Source organism: Dipodomys ordii, unplaced genomic scaffold, assembly GCF_000151885.1.
Source record: "Dipodomys ordii isolate 6190 unplaced genomic scaffold, Dord_2.0 Scaffold27, whole genome shotgun sequence".
NCBI lineage: Eukaryota > Metazoa > Chordata > Mammalia > Rodentia > Heteromyidae > Dipodomys > Dipodomys ordii.
The window spans coordinates 5,307,899-5,331,910 of NW_012267243.1; the positions used below are offsets into that span (position 1 = coordinate 5,307,899).

General features: G+C 36.9%; 1 protein-coding gene across 1 annotated transcript in view; it reads right to left on the reverse strand.

Moving 5' to 3' along the window:
* Cep350 (centrosomal protein 350kDa) overlaps nt 1-24,012 on the reverse strand; it is a 141,579-nt gene that overhangs the window by 20,438 nt on the left and 97,129 nt on the right. Inside the window, exons 28-31 of the mRNA XM_013015515.1 lie at nt 15,756-15,955; nt 9,406-9,617; nt 7,306-7,447; nt 2,384-2,544 (exon numbers count right to left, since the gene is read on the reverse strand). Coding sequence (XP_012870969.1) covers nt 2,384-2,544; nt 7,306-7,447; nt 9,406-9,617; nt 15,756-15,955 — 715 coding nt within the window. The remainder of the gene's footprint in view (nt 1-2,383; nt 2,545-7,305; nt 7,448-9,405; nt 9,618-15,755; nt 15,956-24,012) is intronic.

Genomic DNA, 24,012 nt, shown 5'->3' on the forward strand with positions numbered 1-24,012 from the left:
AACTGGAAGTGGCACTGTAGCTCAAGTGGTAGAGCGCTCGCCTTGAGCTGAAGAGCTGAGGGACAGCGCCCAGGCCCAGAGTTCAAGCCCCACGATCGACAAAAAAAAAAAAAAAACACACAGGAAGTAGTAGAGCTGTGGCTTAAGTAGTACAGTTCTAGCCTTGAGGGGAAAAAAAAGCCCAGAATCTGAGTCCTAACCTCAAGTCTGGTGTACATACACATAACCAGTAAAAATGGACAATATAAAAATCTCCCTCCTGGCACACCCTTGAAGGCTCCAGCAATGAAAAAAAAAGTTGCAATCTAATAGTTTAATAACTGTGAAACAATAATTCATTCCCAGTAAAAATAGCACTTATATTACTGTTCTCTAAAGGATATATTATTAATTTCATAGTACTTTTAAGAAGTTTAGTCATTTGGCTCTGAGTTTCACTTACAGTATGTTTCTTAACAAATTTTGAAAAGGGAAGGGGGCTGTTTAGGAATATAACGGTTGGGAATTGCCAAAAAATGTTTACTGGTTAATGCTGATTCTACAAACAAAGCTTCACTAATTTATAAAAATATATTGTTGCAATTTATAAAAAATGAGTGAAGCTAATTTTCTGAGTTGAAGTTGGTGGCTGCTTAACTCTTTGGTAGACAGCCATTTGTTTAGCACTGTATACTCAGCATCTCTGCACAATGTCTATCCTAGACTGCCAATAAATTTGAATGAACATGGGAAGATGACTGTCAAATGCTGTAAGTCCCTGGAATCTGGGTTAAAACTCTTTTATACAATCCTTTTTTGGGCAGAGGCCTTACTAGGTTTCAACTCATGGCTTCACACTTGCTATGTGAGCCATACATCCAGTCTCTTTTCATGAAAGTGATTTTTTTTTTTTTTTTTTTTGCCAGTCCATAGGGCTTGAACTCAGAGCCTGGGCACTGTCCCTGAGCTTCTTTTGCTCTAGGCTTGCATTCTACCACTTGAGCCACAAAGCCACTTCCAGCTTTTTCTGTTTATGTGGTACTGAGGAAGTGAACCCAGGGTTTCATGCCTGATAGGCAAGCACTCTACCACGGAGCCACCTTCCCAGTCCTACAGAAGTGATTTTGAAGGTACAGTATTTCTTATTTTATGCCTGAGGCCGGCCTGAGCTTCCAGTCTCCTACTTGTGTTTCCTCACATTATCATGTTTACATCACTGTTCAATCTGATACTTTCCTACCCTTAATTTTTTGAAAAGATGGTTCCTCAAAAGCAAAGTAAAAGTTAGTATGTTTAATTGAAGTAATAATAATACTGAATTCTATGCATCTTGAACACTCAATTATTCCTTAGTTGGCAATCTTTATACAGAGAAACTACCACCTCTCCAATGTACAACCAGAGCCCAGTCCCCTCAATATTTTAATACTTATGGGTTTTTTGTGTGTGTGTGTGTTTTTTTTTTTTTGTCAGTCGTGGGGCTTGAACTCTGGGCCTGAGCTACAGCACCACTTCTGGTTTTTTGGTGGTTTATTGGAGATAAGAGTCTCATGTACTTTCCTGCCCGGGCTGGCTTTGAACCATGATCCTCAGTTCTCAGCCTCCTGAGTAGATTACAGGCGTGAGCCACTGGCGCCAGGAAATACTTATGTTTTAAGCAGACCCTCACTTAGACACTTAGGTATCTTTAGTTTCTTTTTTTTTTTTTAAAGAGGATAGAATGTGACACCACTAATAATATATATATATATTTTTTTGGTCAGTCGTGGGGCCTGAACTCTGGGCCGGGGCCCTGTCCCTCAGCTCTTCAGCTCAAGGCTAGCGCTCTACCACTTGAGTGTCAGCCCCACTTCCGGCTTTTTCTGCTTACATGGTGCTAAGGAATCGAACCCAGGGCCTCATGCATGCAAGGCAAGCACTCTACCACTAAGCCACCTTCCCAGACCCACCACTAATAATTTAAAACTTAAAAACAAAACAAAACAACCCTGAGACTGTAATCCTAACTACTCTGTAGGTTGAGATCTGAAGATTGAAGTTCGAAGCCAGCTCTAGAAAGAAAATCTGTGAGTCTCATCTCTAATTAACTACCAGAAAACTGGAGTGGAGCTGTGCCTTAAAGTGGTAGAGCACTAGCCTTGAGCAAAGAAGCTCAGAGACAGTGCCAAGCTCTGAGTTCAAGCTCCAGAACTGGCAAGAGACAAAAATTACAACAATTAAAAATTTTTTTTAAAAATACTGGGAATTGAACTCAGGGGTTCCTATTTATAGACAAGTGCTTTATCACTTGAGCCATGTCCCTTGTCTGAAAAAACTCAATTTGTTGCTTTACTAACATTAAAAACATTTTGGACGCCACAGATTGATTAGCTTTGATGTTAACTACTTTTGCCCTATGTCTAACCTCTAATTGTTTGAGCAGACTGGCCTCTTGGGCTTTTAGTCTTTCCTTTTGTCTTTTTTTCTGTTCCTTCTTCAACTGGTCCACAACTGATTTTCTTTTCCGCAGCTCATCCTTCAGAGCTCTGATTCTACCTTCAATGTCACTTTGGTCAGATGTAGTTTCTAAAAGACAGAAAAAATTTTATTTAATTCAAGAATAAAATTAACTCTACTAATGTAAAACTGTAATATTTCACTTAAATCAATACTTGAAATTGGAGAGTTTGAGCTTCTGAAAAAAATATTCTGAAACATATCCTTTCTTTTCCATAAATCCTTCTTTTCTTCCCTGGTTTTGTTTTTTACTACCTCTCCTCTCTCTTCTCTTTTCTCCCCATCTCCTCTCTCCTCTCTTTTCTCCCCTCTCTCTGTTCTTTCCTCCCCACCCCCTCTCTTTTTCTTTCCAGTACAGGAGCTTGAACTCTGGGTCTGGGCACTGTTCCTAAACATTCTGCTGGAGGCTGGCCCTCTATGACTTGAGCCACAGCTCACCTCTGCTTTTTTTGTTTGTTTGTTTATTTGGTCATGGGACTTGAACTCTGGGTCTGGGCACTATCCCTCAGCTCTTCAGCTCAAGGTGAGCACTCTACTACTTGAGCCACAGCACCACTTCCCGTTTTCTGAATGGTTTTTTGGAGATGAGTCTCACAGACTTTCCTGTCTGGGCTGGCTTTGAACTGTGATTCTCACATCTCAGCCTCCTGAGTAGCTAGGATTACAGGCATGAGCCACCGATGCCCAGAAACCTCTGGCTTTTAGTTAGTTAATAGGAGCTAAGAATCTCATGAACTTTCTTGGCTCAGCTGGCTTCAAATTGCAATTTTCAGAATAGCCTCTGAATAGCTAGGATCATAGATAGGCATGAGCCACTAGAACCCAGCCCAATCAATTGAAAAAATTTACCCATTCAAATTGTAAATAAATCTTGAGATTTGATTTAGCAATATATATAGAGGTAAAGCTGAAAACTTTTAGGTTTGTGAAATTTGCGTATTGTGAAAGAATTACTCTGGTGGCAAGATTCAACTACACTTTCAGTTATTAATATATAGATAAATACTTTAAAGTCATTAAAATCAAACTAGAAATTTGTCATTTCAAATATACTGGAAGTCATTGGCTAACATCTTTATACCATATAAAAAAGAGACAAACTGATGGGCCCCTATGGTTCCTAATTATAATCCTAGCTACTCAGGAGTATGAGATCTAGAAGATTGTTATTCAAAGCCAACCCAGGCAGAAAAAAAAATCTGTGGGATTCCATCTCCATCACCTAGCAAAAAATGGACTGGAGTCATGACTCAAACAGTAGAATATTAGCAAAGCAAGTACAAGGCCAAGAATACAAATCTTAGTACTGCCAAGAGAGAGAAAGAGAAATATATTGTGATACAATCTTTCTTTGAAAGCTTTTATAATATTTAAAATTATTGAAATAAAGCTGGTTAAATTTTGTTTTCTCAACAGCTTATACATAGATAAGATTGTGCAATGGCAACATTATGAAAAATATTTCATGTGTCACACATATGCTATGGAAACAAAAATTAGTTATTACTTAAAATGGTTATTACACTATACATGGAAACTATATAGCAAAAAGATAAGCTTCTGACATCTCCTACAATCACACCCTGATATTATTTCCACATCCTAAGGTTGAGTGAGATATTTACTAGCTCTACAGCAGAAATCTAAGGACTCAGATGTGTAGTGCAATATTACATCATAAAAAATAAAACTAACCGGTGCCAGTGGCTCACGCCTGTAATCCTAGCTACTCAGGAGGCTGAGATCTGAGGATCACGGTTCAAAGCCAGCCCGGGCAGGAAAGTTCGTGAGACTCTTATCTCCAATAAACCACTAGAAAATTGGAAGTGGCACTGTGGCTCAAGCAGTAGAGCACTCTCGCCTTGAGCAGAAGAGCTGAGGGACAGCGCCCAAGCCCAGAGTTCAAGCCCCATGGCCGACTATATAAATAAATAAATAAAACTAGTTTTTTTAAAATCAGGAACTTTAGATTAAATTGCATAAGAATTAGTTAAAGAATTCACTTAAATGTAAAAAGTTTAAACTCAATTTAAAAGAGTGATCCAAATACTTCAGGATAGAATACAGTGAGTTGCTGTCACTTCTATCACACTGCCTGAAGTTACCAGTAAGTCTTTTCCAATAGTACCACTATACTAAAGTTTATCATGGACAAAGTTTATTGTTTATTGATCAACACTCAAATGCAGTTAAAAAAAAAAAAAGAGACCAGGGGCTGGAAAGGTAGCTCATGCCTTGCATGCATGAGGTCCTGGGTTCGATTCCTCAGCACCACATAAGCAGAAAAAGCTGGAAGTGGTGCTTTGGCTCAAGTGGTAGAGCACTAGCCTTGGGCTGGAGAGCTGAGGGACAGTGCCCAGGCCCAGAGTTCAGGCCCCACGACCATCACCACCACCAACAAAAAAGACCATTTATAAACTCTGGACCTACTACTTAGGTGTGTGATCCAGAAAATTTTCTCAAATTGATGTAATTAAATAAGGTATGTAAAAAAAACAATGTGTGGCATAGTGCCTCGAATTTAATAAAAGCTAATATAAATCAACTTAAGTGTTCATCATGAATAGAATGGATAAAGAAAATGTGATATATACACAATGGAATACTACTCAGTCTAACACACAAAAAGGAAACACTATCATTACCAAAAACATGGATGAGCCTAGAGGATATTACTGTTACGACAAATAAGCCAGGCACAGAAACACAAGATCTCATTTATATGTTAAATGCAAAAAAACAATCACAGAAGCAACAAGTATAATGGTATAGTGGCTGGAATGGGGTTCAATCAGGGATTAGTGAAAAGATTCAAAGGATATACATTTTCAGTTAAGCAGGAAAAGATCAGTTCCAGACATCTACCATTATACTGTGGTAACTATAGTTTGGAACAATGTAAGAATATTTTAGATTTTCTTACAAGAATAATTATATGAAGTACTGTGCATGTTAAAGAGCTCAATTTAACATCTACAATGTATAGTTTTTTTTTAAATCACATTATTGTACATAATATATAGACAACTTCTGCCAAATAAAATTATCTGTATATTTTATTTAAAAACTATAGTAATAATATTAGCACAAAACAAATATTCTATATAGCCATAGTTTAGTTTTTGGTGAAGTTGGTAAAGAAATCCATTTGCTTCTAAAAGTTGAGCTGTTATCTTGTTAGATTTTGTAGAAGAAGCAAGACTCTGGTGACTCACACCTGTAATCCCAGCCACTCAGGAAGCTGACAGCTGAGTATTGTGGTTCAAAGCCAGCCCTAGCAGCAAAGTCTGTGAGACTTTTCAGTACAACTAACCAGCAAAAATAAAAAAGTAGAGTGGTGGCTCAAGTGGTAGGAATGAGCAAAAAAGCTCCAGGCCTTGAGTTCAAGTCTTAGTACCAGCACCAAATAATAATAATAATTCGATTTCAAAGAATCTATATGGTCAACACATTTAAAGATATTATATTATAAATCAGCCTTAGGAAAATAATTAAATTATAATCTACCCTTTGAAATATTGTATATGGGGCTGGGAAGGTGGCTCAGTGGTAGAGTGCTTGCCTTGCATGCCTGAGGCCCTGGGTTCGATTCCCCAGTACCACATAAGGAAAAAGAAAAAAAGCCGGAAGTGGCGCTGTGGCTCAAGTGGTAGAGCGCTAGCCTTGAGCTGAAGAGCTGAGGGACAGGGCCCAGGCCCAGAGTTCAGGCCCCACGACCAGACCTCCCCCCCCAAAAAAAATATTGCATAGTTACACAAGGAATAAAGGAGATCTATTAAGTATGGGCTTAAGAAAATTCCCATGATCTACAGTGTTCAAACATGGTCAGGAGTATATTTCGGAGATAAAGACCAAAAAAGTAGAACAAAATAATACCAAACCACCACTATCAACAAAAACCAAACCAATTTTCATTTTTTCTTTACTAAATGTCTCTCTGGAAACCATAACTGAGCTCAAAGGCAATATACTTAACATGCCTATTAAAATAATCAATATAACAATATGCAATAAATGATTAATTTTTATAATTCTACTCAAACCCTGCACTGTCTCTCTAGATATGCTTCAACAACTTCTTTGAATCCTTTCAGAGAAGAGGCTACCATTCTTGTTTTAACTTTTTTATTGTTTTGGATACAAGGTTTCCCAGTGCAGCTCTGGATTACCTGGAACTCCCCATGTAGCTCTATGTAACTAGCCTTGAATTTGTGATCCTCTGTCTCTGTCTCCTGAGTGTTAAAATTACAGGAGTGAAGCAGCTCATTAATTAAATAACACATGCATACATGCACACATGCACACACGCATATACCATATAGAAAATGCTCCCTTAGTGTATCTTTTTTCTTTTGAATTGGTGCTATCTTACTGTTTTCTATTTTTCCTCATGGTTATCATTAATTCAAACAATAAATATTCAATACACATCTACTTCAGCACTGAGTTCCCATGAGGCCAGGGTGATTACAAATGTTAATAAAACACCGAGTCTTCGCCCTATAAGTTTACAGTCTAGAAGGGGGATCGGGGCAGTCTCTTTATAAATTCTGTTATGAACGGGCCTAAAGCAGACAAAGAAAAACGTAAACATGTTATTGAATAACCGTCCACTAATGAATAAAAACAAAATTTTATAGAACTTTGTTTTATGGAATTAGAGATAAAATGATCAGTGAGGAATGAATAATTCTATGATTCAATGCCAACAAGAATAAAGCCTATACAAACACTAAAAAAGATAATATATTAGTATATGGTTAGACAAGCTTATTAAAGATGAACCCAAATATAATACTAAGAAAAGAAACTCCTCTTCATGAGCCTTACCTGACTGTGTCATAGACAATGACTCATCTGACCAACTATAACAGTGTTGATGGGACTTTGCAGTCAGACGATGTCCTCCAGTCCTGTGACTTCCCTTGCTGGAGTCCTGCTTTGACACAGATGCGCAGCTTTTGGGAGGTGACTGTTCAAACAGAAAAATCACCAAGTGGGAATTATTTTGTGATATAGTTGTGAAATTCTATTTAAAAACTGAGATTGGACAGCTGGAGCTGGGACTGAATTCAGAGGTTGAGTGCTTGCTTCTATGAACAAGGCCCAGAATTCAATCTCAAATACATCTCTCTTCACTGAAATACTAGCTAATTAAAATTATGCTGGGCACCTGCAGCTCATGCTTGTAATCTTAGCTACTCAGGTGGCTGAGATCTGAGGATTGCAGTTCAAAGCAGCATGAGTAGGAAATTCTACGAGACTCTTATCTCCAATTAACCGAAGTGGGGCTATAGGCTCAAATGGTAGAGCACTAACCTTGAGCTGAAGGCTGAGGGACAGTGCCCAGGCCCAGAGTTCAAGCCCCATGACCAACAACAACAACAAAAATTATTAAGTTTTAGCCAGGCACTGGTAGCTCATGCCTGAAATCCTAGCTACTCAGGAGGCTAAGATCTAAGGATTGCAGTTTTAAGCCAGCTGGGCAGAAAAATCCTTGAGGCTTTTATCTCCAATTAACTACCAAAAAGTCAGAAAATGAACCATGGCTTAAGTGGTAGAGTGTCAGCCTTGAGCAGAAAAGCTCAGGGAAAGACTCTGAGTCAAGCCCAGGACTGGCACCCACACAAAGACATTTATGAAGTTTTAAATAATTCTATGGAACAACAACAACAAAAGTTCATAAGCTCAATAAAGCATACAAGTTCAATTTTCTTTCTTTTTTTTGTCAATTGTGGGGCTTGAACTCTGGGCTTAGGCGCTGTCCCTCAGCTCTTCAGCTCAAGGCAAGTGCTCTACCGCTTGAGCCACAGCACCACTTCCGGTTTTCTAGTGCTTTATTGGAGATAAGAGTGTCATGGAGGGGCTGGGAAGTTGGCTCAGTGGTAGAGCGCTTGCCTTGCATGCCTGAGGCCCTGAGTTCAATTCCTCAGCACCACATAAGCAAAAAGAAAAAAGCCGGAAGTGGCGCTGTGGCTCAATCGGTAGAGCACTAGCCTTGAGCTGAAGAGCTGAGGGACAGCACAGAGGCCCAGAGTTCAGGCCCCACGACCAGACCCCCCCCCCAAAAAAAAAGAGTCTCATGGACTTTTCTGCCCGGGCTGGCTTTGAACCACGATCCTCAGATCTCAGCTTCCTGAGTAGCTAGGATTACAGGCATGAGATGAGCCACCAGGACCAATATTAGCTTTTTTATAAAAATGAATTTTGATAAAATTTCTTGTAAAAAATAAAAGCCTAATATTTAGTATTCAATTAGTAACTTCAGTAATGCCAGGGAAGATCTAATAAATTTATAGGCACTTAGAAACTATTAAGATTGTGTCAAAATGCAGAGTTTGTAGTTACAAATTCCTAGAAGGTAAGAATTATGCTACAAGTAAATTATTTATACAAGGCTATTATTATCAGGACTATTTCAAATGTACAAATCACCAGTCCGATAACTCCCACTAAAGCCATAGTTCATATGTTTATAAGTCTGTATGAGTTAAGTTTTATGTATTCATGTTATATCTTATATAAGTGATAGTCAAGGCTTATTATTAATAGAAAAAAGGTAACTATCTCTAAGTATTTCAGCTCACATCTCTAATTAGGAGACTCTGATGGGGAGGACTACAGATCAAGGCCAGCCTGAGCAAAAAAGTTAAGTGAGATCCCGCATCATCTCAACAAAGAGTGTGTGTACCTACTATCCAGTTACAGAGGAAGCTTAAATAAAAGGATAATGGCCCAGGACATAACACAAAATGGCTAGGGACATGGCTCAAATGACAGAACACCTGCTTAGAAAGTATGAGGCCCTGAGTTCACAGCCCAGCACTAGAGGGGAAGAGAAGAAAAGAAATAATGTAACTATTAATGTATCTTCTAAACAAGTTTTTTTTTTCTAAAAAAGCCTTAGAATGTAAGTGTATGTTAACGTACATGTTTACTAGGAGAGGTAGAAGATTCTAATTCCTGTGAACAAACCATTTCTTCAGTAAGTACACTACGATCTGGGCTCCCTGGCTGCTCCTGTGCTCCTGCCTCAGATGGCATATACAGAACAGCAGGGCTGCCTAGCTCTTCTGGAATACTGCTTTCACTGTTTCGGTGAGAATAGGAAGGTACTGGAGATTCCTCTTCACTCACTATGTCTGGAAAGAAAAGGTAAAAACAAAAAAAAATAATTATGATCTCAATCAATGGAAAAAATCAAACTATTATATGTTACATTTGTTCTCAACATAAAATCACTAGCTCTATTTACATAAAATCTTTTTACCATGACATCTAATTTTCACTATAAAGTTTTAAGAATTATGACTGACACCAACAGAAAGTTTTTTTTAGCACACTCTACCACTTGAGGTCCTTCTTACCAGTCCTGAGAGAAGTTATTTACCATATATAATTAGCAATGATAATTATAATCTCCTGTGGGAATGCAGAACAATTATGGCTCATATATTCCTTTAGCAGTGGAATTGGCCCAATCATTTTGGAAAAAGAATTACTTAAAGATGAAAACATGGCTGGGCACCAGCTCCCACCTACAGGCTAAAATATGAGGATCATGGTTCAAATCATCCTGGGCAGAAAAGTCCATGAGACTCTTCTCTCCAGTTAACCACCAAAAAAGCAGAACTGGTGCTGTGGCTCCAATGGTAGAGTGCTAACCTTGAGCCAAAAAGCTCAAGGACAGTATCAAGGCCCCGTGTTTAAGCCCCCAAATCCCCACATCCTTCCACACACATGAAAACACATACTCTATGACTGAGGAATTCCACTCCTAGATAAACATTCTAGAGACAAGTTCAGTGGCAAGATTGGTATAGAATAAAAAAAAAAAAAAACCAGAAACCTGAAATCTCTTGACAGGAAAGGAATTGTGTATTTCTACATTAGATATTATACAGCACTAAAAATATGGAAGCAGAGATGCAAGCATGCATTCTATTTTGTACTTTCAAAATTGTCTTCCAACATTGGTCTCATCTCTAGAATTTGTTTTTGACTCTGCACCTCCCAAGAAAACAAAATTATGTTTGAACAAAACTAAAAAATGCTGAGACACTTGAACAATGTTAAAATATACATTGTTTTCTTTCTTTGCCTTTGTAGGTACAATGCTTTAAAAGGATTAAGTTATAACATCATACTTAAGTAAATACTACTAACATTTAACATACTTAATTTAAAAATTATTTAAGATTTTAAAAATTATTTAAGATTTTAAGGTTTATAAATTAATATTCTCTATCTAAAATCTATAAAATAGGATTATTTAATATAAAAAAATCTATGTACTTGAAAAAATATATTATTTAAGTAAACAAAGGTATGACACTAAAAAAAATCTGCCCCCCCCCACTCAGCAAGGCAAAGTTTACTTCTGCATAAGGGTGTATGTGTCATCAGCCAAAAATCTGGCAAGCACACATAGAGCAAGAAGCAGGCTACTTATCCTAACCAACAGTCTCTACTCATGTGCTTGAACTGGCCAAATTCAGGTTCACACTCTGCTCTTTACCACCTAGTTTGAAGAGGGTAAGATATATTTACATAAAGTGACCATTAAAAGCCTTTAAGTTTCATATACTCAAATATTTAAATATACCATTATAAATATTATATGTGTGTAAACTAAGCATAGCGGTTCACCTGTAACACTATAGATACCTAGGCAGAGGTCAAGGAACTGGACTTTGAGGCCAACCTGGGAAACATGTTTGCGAGACTCCATCTTAACCAATGACTGGACACTGTGATGTGTGCCTGTCATCCCAGCTACAGGGTGAACACCATGGCTGGGAACACCTGTCATCCCATATATGGGGAGCACAGATCTTTCGATCATGGTCCAGCCTGGCCTAGGCATAAAACAAGACCCTACCTTAAAAATAACCAAAATCAAAGACAGTGATTGACAGGGATAAACGAATGGAAAAGACAAGAAAGAAGAAAGAACAGTACATTGGCACAAGGTCAACAACCAAAAAGAAAAGAAAGACCTGTTGTTCCCATCCCTGGCAATCAGGGTCTGGGAATTCTGGTACCCTCTGTCTTGTATATACATTTTTCTGAGTTGGGGAAGGAAGGGGAATAACAAAATGCTGAAAGAAGGACAAAGCCCATTGCAACAAAGATACAACTTCGGGGGATGGGGGAAGGAGTGGAGGAGGGAAGGGATAAGTGGGAAAACAACAAAGAAGTGGGTAACAATGTTTGACAAGAAATGTACTCATTACCTTATTCATGTAACTGAAACCCCTCAGTACAGCATCTTTACAATAAAAAAAATTAAACAAAAATAACCAAAGCAAAAAGGGCTGGTATCTCCAGTGGTAAAGCACTTGTGTAGTAAATGCCCAATGAATTCAAACCCTATTATCACATGCAAAAAATTATGAATGCATAGTATAATCAGACTGAATAAGTAAATGAGTAAGTTTAAAAAATCAGAGATAATCCATCTATACAAAGATGGTATGTGGGTACAACTAAAAACAGTTTAGAAATGTTTTAATATTTAAGCAGGAGGAAATATAATCCTTCACACCTCTCCATTTCCTGTCAACAGGTATACAGGTTTTGTGTGGTAACAGTAACACAGTAACTCACTTCAAAATTCAAATAATATAAAAACTAAGCAGTAAATGAAAGTCATTTGTTTACTACTCCTATTTGAGCAGATGTTTCTATGAAAGATTTTTGTCATCGTTTTAAGTTTTAAAGCAGTACAAAAAAAGAAACTTCAAAGAGTACAGAACATATAGTGACTCATTCATATACTCATTCCCAAGCACTTTCACCTGTCCAACTTCCACACAACCACGGTAAACCAGTGGAAGCCAAGTTTGGAGAGAAGGAGAGGGGAGGAGGGAAGGAGGGAGAGAGGATGAGAGGCAGTGGAAGAGATGGAGAGAAAGAAGAGGAGGAGAAGGAGGGGGGGGAGGAGGAGGAGGAGATCCTGTGTCTTTCTAGCCATTTTTCTATATTTCCTTTTTAAGCTTAATTTTTAAAAAGTATAATGAAAACGCAATACAATTTGGCCATTTAAAGGTCAGTGGGACTATGCACATTCACACTATCACCACTATTTATAAACAGAAGTTTCTTCCTACCCAAGTTCAAATTCTGTAATAATTTTGCATACTCCAAACTTCTCATAGTATAGTGTATTAGATTTCTCCTAAAACAGCTGAACAAACAATATTCCACTGTATATATTTATTACACTTTGTTTACTCATTCATCTATCAATCAACACTTGGGTTTTCTTCCACCTTTTGGCTAATGTGAGTAATGCTTTTTTGGGGGGGGTCCGGTCGTGGGGCCTGAAATCTGGGCCTGGGCACTGTCCCTCAGCTCTTCAGCTCAAGGTTAGCGCTCTACCACTTGAGCTACAGCGCCACTTCCAGCTTTTTTCTTTTTGCTTATGTGATGCAGAGGAATCGAACCCAGGGCCTCATACATGCAAGGCAAACGCTCTACCACTGAGCCACCTTCCCAGTCCCCCCCCACACACCTCTTTTTTTTCAGTCGTGGGGCTTGAATTCTAGGTCTGGGTGTTCTCTACCACTTGAGCCACAGCGCCACTTCTGGCTTTTTCTGTTTATGTGGTGCTGAGGAATCGAACCCAGGGCCTCATGTATACAAGGCAAGCAGTCTACCTCTGAGCCACCTTCCCAGCCCTATGCTTTTAAAAATAGTGATGGACAAATATCTCTTTGATATACTGCTTATCTGATTTTTGGGGGATATACACCCAAAAGGGGAACTCCAAGAATAGAAGGCAGCTGCATTTTAAATTTTCACAAAGAATTGCCATACTGCTTTCTAGAAGCTTCACTGCAACCATGCCCATAGCTGTTATGAAGTACAACCATTACTCATGTGATGGTGATGATGCTGGGGTAAACAAACCAGTGCTGTCAGTGATAGCTAAGTATCGCACATATATAGTAGGTAAAACTTAATAATACAATGAATAGCTATTATTGGCACATGCATTATACTTTTTATCACTATCAATCCCCAGTATACTAGATAAATATTCACACTTATTTACTTACTTATAGTAAAACAGTATGCCATGTTATGCCCCAAAAGTGCCATGTGCTTGGACAACATCAAGAGACTACATTAAGTGACTGACCTGTAGCCTATGCTGAAACTTATTAACAACACGCTTCTCAGATTATATCCTCATATGTGTGTTTGTACGTATGTATGAATACTTAAAATAGTTTTAGTTAATTTGGTTTGGTAAATAATTTAAAAATATACCACCTAAATCTCTTTGGAGTCCTCAGTTTTTTCATTAGCATAAATTGTACAAAAGGGTTTCATTATAACTTCCTAAACATACATATAGTATACTTAGATCAAATTCATTCCATCTATTACTCTTCCTTATCTCTTCCACATTCCCCTCATTTTAAAATCATTTTACAGGGTTTTTATCATAAATAGATAGGCAGTCTTCCTTTGTAGTAGCTGAGCACTTATTCTGAACTTAAATATGTACCCCCCAAACCTGTTTGCTAGATATTTTTTGCTTCTGAGCTTCACAGAAACTACAGAGCGTTACTTGTTTCCATTATGTCATCTTAGAAGCCTCCTGACTGGTAAGTTTTAAGTGTATAAATAATTCTCTATTTGAGAACTGCTATCCTTGAGCAACATTAAGATGTGGATTGTGAACCATTAGTGGCACATAAAATAGGTTGCAATCACCATTATTTAAAGTTGAAATAGAAACATCACAGATAAACTTCGTGGTTAAGGTACAAAGTCAGAAGGCCTCAGTATTCAGATAGATCATAGACATACATAGACTGACTAGCTATAAAGATACTTATGACATTGTTCCTAACAAGAATCACTGAAATAGAACCCTCCCCTCCAACATTTTTAAAAGTTAAGAAAAAGATAATATATTTCCTTTGCTAGTCATGTGATATAAATACATTCTTTTATTTGGCTTTACTTTATGGTGTTTAATGAATAAGAAATATTACTTTATTGAAGGAATTCATCAATCTTTTATCACAGTTTGCTTTCTGTAACATGTTAAAGCATTCTTTCCTTACCCATGATGTGATAAAGATATTTTATTATATTATCTTCCAAAAGTTTTATAGTTTTGTTTTTACCTTTAAGCTTTTATTTCCCCTTTGGAACATCTTTAATATTGTCAAGTATAGATCCAACTTTACTATTTCCTCCTTACAAACGTTTCTTGTCCTTAGGGACAGGCCTGTAAAAGCTGCCTGTTTCAAAAGTCAACTTTTCCTAGGTGCATGGGTCTTTTACTAGGCTAATTTTTTCCCCATAGTCTATTTGTTCATTTCTGTGCAAATATCCCACATTATCACACACTATCCCTGAGCTTAACTGCTCAGTTGAGACACAACTCCCACTTCTAACTTTTTGGTAGTTAACTGGAGATAAATCTCAGAGACTTTCCTGCCTGGACTGGCTTCCAACTGCAATCCTCAGATCTCAGCCTTCTGAATAGCCAGGATTACAGGCATGAGCCACCAGCACTCAGCTGAACAATATCTTCTTTAATATCAAGTGTGTTTAACATATTTGACAAAAGTCAAATACTAATTTGAAAGTATGCATTTCTGAATATTGTAAGCAATACACATGTTACTCTTTGTCAAGTAGTAGTTTAAAGTCAAGGATGTCTTTCCATTTCTAGGAAAAAGTGGGTAAGACTTTTTTAAAAAAGTCTCACAAACATGTTACTTATTGTCTGACGAGGAAGCAAGATTAAATCTTTGGCTATTGAAATTAGAATCATTAATGTCTTCTTGTATGGTCATTCTATTACTAATAGATAGTAAAACTAAATGAAATGAATGGTAATTTTATAATACTGATTTTATTCATTTATTCATCACACAAGGATAAATTATTTACTCTTTGACAAGGTAATATACTTACATGTCTGGTGCATAACAGAGAGTTAGATACTCAGTGCTTTCTAAAGCATCACAAGTAATTCTTACTATTGTCAAGAAGGAAGTAGCAGGTCAATTTCTTTAACGGTCAAAGAACTAGAAAAGTTCTTATTTTCTTACTGTATAAGCTTTGGCAAATTGTAATTTTTTAGAAAAATTTACCCATTTCCTCCAAGTTTCAAGTTTGTATTAGCAAAAAATACATCACAGTTTTTGCAGTTGTACTGCCTTCTTTACCTTTAATCATTCATATTTTAAAAAGATAAATCTTTCAAGTATGCTAAACTTGTTTGTGGCCTGAAGAGTTATATCTATTACCTTTCTGTTCTGTTCTCTGGCTTTCCAGTTCTTTCTTAGGAGTTTTGGGTTTTATTAGTTCTTTGTCCCAGGCGGCCAAAGCCTGTTTTTCCATTTGACGAATTTCTGCTTCTTCTGCATCTAAACGTCGTTTCCACTCTAAGAGCTCTTCTGCATGTTGTCGCCGTTGCATTAGTTTTTGCTCTCTCTTTGTCAGAAACCTATGGTCACACCATGAAGAAAAGTAAGAAAAACTCCAATAGGCACAGGTCATTTTGAAATCCCTCTCACTTATTCCTCATCCACAAAAGCAAAACATTCACACTACTCTCTGAAAAAAAGCTTGGAAATAACAGAAGCATTGATGAGTCAGAAATAAGAGAATTTGTGTTTTCTTAAAATAGTTTATAAAGATTAGTAAAGGAAAAACAATGGCAAATTCACACATACACACACACATACCTATACAGACAATATTTTAAGATTCTGAGTAATCATGATTGATAATATTAATTTTTTTTCTTTTTTTCTGTCGGTTGTGGGGCCTGAACTCTGGGCCTGGGCGCTGTCCCTCAGCTTTTCAGCTCAAGGCTAGAGCTCTACCACTTGAGCCACAGCACCACTTCCGGCTTTTTCTGCTTATGTGGTGCTGAGGAATCGAACCCATGCATGCAAGGCAAGCGCTCTACTCCTGAGCCACCTTCCCAGCTCCGATAAGATTAATTTTTAACTCAGATTCTTTTCTTTTTGTCACTTGTCCTGGAGCTTGAATTCAGGGCCTGGGTGCTGTCTCTGAGCTTTTTTGTTCAAGGCTAGTGCTCTACCACTTGAGCCACAGTTCCGTTTTTGGCTTTTTTGGTCTCATGGGCTTCCTTGCTGGGCTAGCTTTGAACAGTCACCCTCGCATCTCAACATGTGGAGCAGCTAGGATGTACAGGTGTGAGCCATCAGCACCTGGCTCAGAGCCTCACTTCTACAGGTGATTATTATATTTTTATAACAGAAAAAGGTAGTTATTCTGAATGCTCAGATCAGAAAACACAAAACTCAAAACAACAAAGGCCTAAAACAAGAAGAAGAAAAAAATAATCCTCAAAACACCCCAATAAGCAAGCAAAGAAAAAACATGGTTTTATCTCCTTTTGACTTTTATTTTCAAATTCCATCTGATTTTGCTACAGACCTAGTGATTTTTGGTTCCTATTATTAGATGGTAATTTTTTTTAATATAAAAAACACTGAGTACCATTCAGATGCTTTATTCATATAAAAGTAAAGGTAGGCATCAAATGACTCAGTTTTCTCCATTTAATCAGGTCTCTGAACTTAAATACCCATTTAAATCTTAGGCCTGAAAGATTAAAAGAAAGTATTAATCTAGACAAAATTATTTTATTAATGACTACTACGAAACTCTTTCTAAATGTAGCCATTGAGGCTAATAAAATATGCACTGCTCATATTGATTATAATTATCAATAAAAGTGCATTCATAGATCCAACAAAATAATAAAGTAAGAACTGTCATTTCATCTCTTAAATAATCACCATGTCAGTCAGTTTAATGTAGAAGCAATGAAGATAAAATTTATATATCTATATGACAAAAACAAGAGGCCTCCAGGCTGTTAAAAAAAAAAAGGAAAGCAAACAAACATTAAAAAAAAAAACACCTAAAAAAGAACAGAGCATGCTCTATCAAAGAGTGCACTGAAAAAGGTGCAGTTACCTGACCAACTGGTTGTAGATATACAGCTGGAATTTGGGATGAAGGTTGGGAAAACAGACACTGAGAGAGGCCCAGTGGTGAGACGTAAAGACAGAGAAGAAGTAGTGAACAGGAGAGCAGTGTCTACAAAATAAGGAGGAAGATTTTAAAATCAAGAGAGCAAGAGGCAGGAAGAATGAGAAAGGGAAAGCAAAGGAGCTGAATGAAGAACTTTTAATATGTTTTCTGAATAGCATCAAAAGCTACTCAGTTAAAGTAAGTCGTATACTCTGTGACATACACACATGTATTGTTATCAATCTTACCAATGATTTCTGAATACACATTCCTGTTTATCATCATCATCTATATTTTAGGTTAAATTTACTTGTCTGTGAGCAAAATAAGAAAACCAATGCAGGGCTAAATAAGTTTTCAAATAAACTTTAATATAAAGTGTAACATAACAGTTAAGGCTATAATCAGTATATCAGCAACTCTACATTATGTAAATTTGAGCAACTGATTTTTCTATTTGTACTCTGTCCTCTGTGAGAAGCTTGAAACTGAATTTTAAAAGTGCTACATTTTCCTTATTTAACTTTCAAACACAGTTTAACTTGAAAATAATAATATGATTCAGTAATCAACTGTTAGGAAAATATATTATTAACTTCTACAACATACAGTTGCTAACAGGACCTGGTGGGGGTATCTTGCTTGAAATCTAACAAAGGCCCACTTGAATAATAATACAGAAATACCCATTCTAAAACATCCGAGAATGCATAATTAAGAATAAGATGAACGACTCTCAATACTATCAGTTAAAAATATGCTATGGACAATTCAATCAGAGGCTAAAGATTATAACTTTTCCTGTGTTAAACTTGTTACAGTAGAAGAAAATCCTTCATTTTTTCTTCTGTTATAGTAGTGAATATATCATTAAATACCCATATGAAAGAACAAATTTAGCAGTAGTTTGGAAAGGCTAGTTCTCTTTGACAGAGCATGCTTCTGTTCACATGCACACAACAACAAAGTTTATTGCCTTGGAAGGGCAAGGACTGATATCAATATGTAAGAAAATCTAGGTATAAATCCAACCACTTACATGAATTTTAAAAGTATATATCTTGTCTAATATATCTTTAGCTAACAGACTGTTTTAATGTCCGTTTCTACACATATTTTATTTCTAATTAACTTATACACACATGTATACACACACACACACACACACACACCTGTATTGCCTTGACTTTCTGCACTGAAGTTCAAGGAAAAACATTTTTGCAAATTTGAGGAAAACACTGCAATTTTCCTTGCCATTCTTTATGAATGTACAATAAACTTATTTTGATGCTAATTATCAAAATAGTATATGAAAACAAATATCCTTAGAAAATGGTTTAAAAAAACCAATTCATAGCATGTAAATATCACCCACCCTTTCAAGTACATAACTGCTAAATGTATGCATGACCTAGTATAAAAAGTAAAATAACATTGGAACATGTGTAATAAACCATAAATGCATAAGTTCATTTTTTTGCCCAGTCCAATTATAACAATACTTTTTTTCTCTATTAAGACCAGAACTGACATATATTTTTCATTATAAAATGTATTCAAAACGTTTAGTTTTGAGATGGGGGGAAGAGGGAGAAATGCCTAATAGAAATGGGGGGAGAAAAGACTTTAAGAAATAGTGTAAGATGGTCTGGAGAAAGAGCTCACTGGCAAAGTGGCTTGCCTAGCATAAACAACAACAACAACAAACAGCATGAAAAGTTTAATCTGATTGTAAAGTTAGAATTCCTTAGCCAGAAATGTATTTCCTTATTTAATGTAAATATATTTCAGAACTAAAGAGTAAAGAAGAATAGTACTTCACATTAGGGTTAACTTAACAATCCTTCAAGATGCTGCACTTGTAATAAATAAACCAAATGTGAAAATTTTTGAATGATGGAAACAAAATGATACTAATAGCCTTTTTATGTTTGATATCAAAGTATCCCTTGACAAGGCCTCAAGAAGGTTCTCAACAGAACACTCAAGTGGGATTAGATACACAACAGAGTTCATCTACTATGCAAATAAGTATTTGAAAACTTAAAAGAATTTGTAAGTAATCTGCTTTTGAACTCCCATTTTCACCTAATTTGTGCTATTCAACTCTAGTAATCAGCTATCAGCACACTTCTAGTTTCAACAAATAATACTTAGAAGGATAAGATTCTGCTCAAGTTGACTAACCTTTGTGTGTGTTTGTTTTGGAAACTACAAGGTAAAAAAGTAGATATGTTAATGTAACCCAATTTTAGTTGTAATTGGCTCAAATCTAGAGAGCAGGTTGCCTGCTTGATATAACTCTGTGGGTCTCATATTCTTTATATAAAACAAAGATAACTTCCCAAAAGCCCATCTAGTTTCTAACATTTTATGATTCTTTCTCCAAGGACCTCTTTTTTTTTGGGGGGGGGGGTCCGGTTGTGGGGCCTGAACTCTGGGCCTGGGCACTGTCCCTCAGCTCTTCAGCTCAAGACTAGCGCTTGAGCCACTACACCACTTCCGGCTTTTTTCTTTTTGCTTATGTGGTGCTGAGGAATCGAACCCAGGGCCTCATGCATGCAAGGCAAGCACTCTACCACTGAGCCACCTTCCCAGCCCCATCCAAGGATCTCTTATTGTCACATTTCAACATACTGCTAGATCATGAGACATAAATGAGAATTATTTTTCTCTCACAGAGCAAATATAATTGTTAATTTTATTACAAGTGATTGTAAAATCATACTCAAATTTACTGAGATCGTAGGTTTTAATACTTGGGAGGCAAGCAAGGAGAGTATCTCTCAGGTGTTCTAAAATCATTTTGAAAGACATTTGAAAAAAAGAATTGCGTGTGTGTGTGTGTGTGTGTGTGTGTGTGTGTGTGTGTGTGTGTCTGTGTGTGTGTGTGTGTGTGTGTGTGTGTGTGTGTGTGTGTCTGTGTGCGTGCCTGTCCTGGAGTTGAATTCAATGCCTGGACACTGTCCTTCAGCTTTTTCAATTAAGGCTAGTGCTCTACCACTTAAACCACAGATCCATTTTTGACTTTTGGAGGGCTTAATTGAAAAATCTCATGGACTTTTCTGCCCTGGCTGGCTTTGAACCTCAGTCCTCAGATGTCAGCCTCCTAAGTAGCTAGGGTTACAGCCATGAGTCACAAGCACCCAGATAAATTGCCTAATTTTTTTTTCCAGTCCTGTGGCTTGAACTCAGGGCCTGGGCACTGTCCCTGAGTTTCTTTTTGCTCAAGGCTAGCACTCTACCACTGGAGCCACAGAGCCACTTCTGGCTTTTTCTGTTTATGTGGTACTCAGGAATTGAACCCAAAGCTTCGTGCATGGCAAGGTGAGCACTCTGCCACTAAGCCACATTCTCAACCCTTGCCTAAATTTTTTATTTTTTTTATTTTTTTGTCGGTCATGGGGCTTGAACTCTGGGCCTGGGCGCTGTCCCTCAGCTCTTCAGCTCAAGGCGAGTGCTCTACCACTTGAGCTACCGCGCCACTTCAGGTTTTCTGGTGGTTTATTGGAAATAGGAGTCTCACGGTCTCTCCTGCTGGGCTGGCTTTGAACCGCGATCCTCAGATCTCAGCCTCCTGAGTAGCTAGGATTACAGGCGTGGGCCACCAGCGCCCGACTCCTTGCCTAAATTTTAATGACACTTTTAGAACTAAATTCATTTAATTCTGAAAGACATTAAACAAAACAAACAAAACTTAATCCACACATATTTTTTAAGTTCTTTTAGATTTTGAATTCTTTATTGCTAAATGTAGTAATAAAACAGTGCTTTAAATTTTAGAAATGGACTATCCTAAATCCTAAAATATCTTTGATAATATTCAAATAGGAAGACAAGTAAAAATATAAATAGTACTGATCTAAAAAGAAAATGAGTTTAGTTTTCTCCTACAGGAATCACGTATTATATTGCTTAAAATTATCTAGTACTTTACATATATTTAAATAAAGTGATAAAATGATATATTTGACCTAAAAACTAGAGACTAAAAGCACATAATACGTATTTTATCAGGACTTACTAAGCTACTACACTTAGACTGGAATCTTTTCTAAAGCAATTATACCTAAAGCAATGATATTTAATAAATTATTTAAGATAATTCTAGTTGAGATATATTCTTTATATTAAAAACCCTACTTTGAAAACCCATAAGTCTTCAACATTGAACCAGAAATGCTTTTAGACAGAATGTCACACTTATCTGCTTGACTTTATAATTATTAAAAATAGGTAAATTATTTTTGTCCCTTTGGAAGTTTTCTAAACAAACTGAGAAGTATAAAAGGAATCTCTAACATGATACGTGATCATTGGCTTGTGTAACAAACCATGATAGATAATCGTTGTCTTTGAGCAGCTGGGTACAGAACTATAGATTAGTTTTCTCTAGAATATCTTCTTTCTCTATAAATCACCAATCTATAATTTAGGATGAAATGAATGATCAAACAAAAAATATGAATTTTCAATTTATTCGTACAGTAGAAAGAACTTCCAAATCTCTCTCTCTCACTATATAGAGATATAGATCTATATCTATATCTATCTATCTCTATATATATATATATTTTTTTTTTTTGGTCCGGTCGTGGGGCCTGAACTCTGGGCCTGAGCGCTGTCTCTCAGCTCTTCAGCTCAAGGCTAGTGCTCTACCACTTAAGCCACAGCACCACTTCTGGCTTTTTTCTTTTTGCTTATGTGGTGCTGAGGAATCGAACCCAGGGCCTCAGGTATGCAAGGCAAGCGCTCTACCACTGAGCCACCTTCCCAGCCCCTCAAAATATATTTAATTCTAAACACCTGTCCAGTAAATTTACTTGATATACTCCTATATCTGCAGAAATAACTTTCTGAACTTCCTTATCAACTGATTTATATATGCTTTTGTAAGTGATCATGCCACACTTTTTTTTCATATAGAGTATAAGCTTTCTGAGGGCAAATTTTCATTTATCTTTGTCATACAATGGAGCATTTATTCAAGAAATAATTGTGAAGGAAGCAAGTATACAATTAACCATAAATATGAAAAAAACTACTGTTAATAAATGGAAGAAAATTATTCATAAAATGTCAACTCAGCAAAGTTAAGACAAGCCATGTATCAGAAATATGACAGCTTATTTTCTAGTAAAACATTGAAGGAATTCTTGCATTGTAGCCAAGAGTGGTATCATCACTTCAAAAAATATAGAAAGCAGAGATTAGATGGATAACAGTAAAAAAATTTGTGTGTGTACACATATACATATATATATACACACACATATATATAAAAGTTGTCTTCCAAAATATGTCAAACTCATTAGGCAGGATGACTACTCTTTGATATGTGTGCATAAAAGCTGTATAAAAATATATACATATATATATAAATATATACATATAAAAATAGTTCTGACTGTCTTTGCAAATCTATTCACGAAATAAAAGTACTTGACCAAAAAGTAGCAAAGGGGTCAGGCACCAGTGGCTCACACCTGTAATCCTATCTACTTAGGAGGCTGAGATACAAGGACTGAAGTTCAAAGCCAGCCCAGGCAGGAAAGTCCTTGAGACTCTCATCTCCAATTAACCACCAGAAAAACAGAAGTGGTGCTGTGGCTCAAGTGGTAGAGAGCTAGCCTTGATCTGAAGAGCTCAAGGACAGTACACAGGCCCAGAGTGCAAGCTCCATGAACAACCAAAAAAAAAAGTAGTAAAAATTCACATAATTTTGTTGCTAAGTATTGGCAGTAGTAACTATAAAATTATTCTAACATCAGTTGGAGTTAAAGGAGACTTACCTGTAAATCTTTGGTAATTGTGACACCATTTAAGTTTAAGAGACCAAAATTTTTGAGTGCTTAACAGAACTATCTGAACAATAAATTTAACATGTCATTAATTTTGAAAAATAATTCAGCTTATCTTCAAATTTCAGCCATCATCTAAACATTTCTTTGTCACTATGGTCTTCATCCCATATTCTTAGAACACAATTGCATTACAAAGTCACTGAACATTCCCAGGCTTATTGTCCTTCATAAAGTTCCCAAGTCTACTTTTAATAGTTGACAAAGAAACACAGAACAATAATATAAAATTTTAGGCAACTGATATTTTTGTGGGTGTGTGTGCTGGTCCTGGGGTTTGAACTCAGGGCCTGAGCACTGTCCATAAGCTTTTTTGCTCAAGGTTAGTGCTCTTCCACTTGTGCCACAGCTTCCCTCCCTTTTTTTTTTTTTTTTGGTGGCTAATTGGAGATTAAGTGTCTCAGGAACTTTCCTGCCTGGGGTGGCTACAAACTGTAATCCTCAGATCTCAGCCTCTTGAGTAGCTGGGATTAAAAGCATGAGCCACTGGCACCTAATAAACTAATACTTCTGATTCTATGAAATTTAAAACTTGGAACAAGTCTTTCAGGAGTGAGTGAGTTTGTGTGTGGGGGGGGGCGGGGGGTAATGTGCTGGCTCTGGGGCCTGAACTCAACCTCAGCTCTTGAGC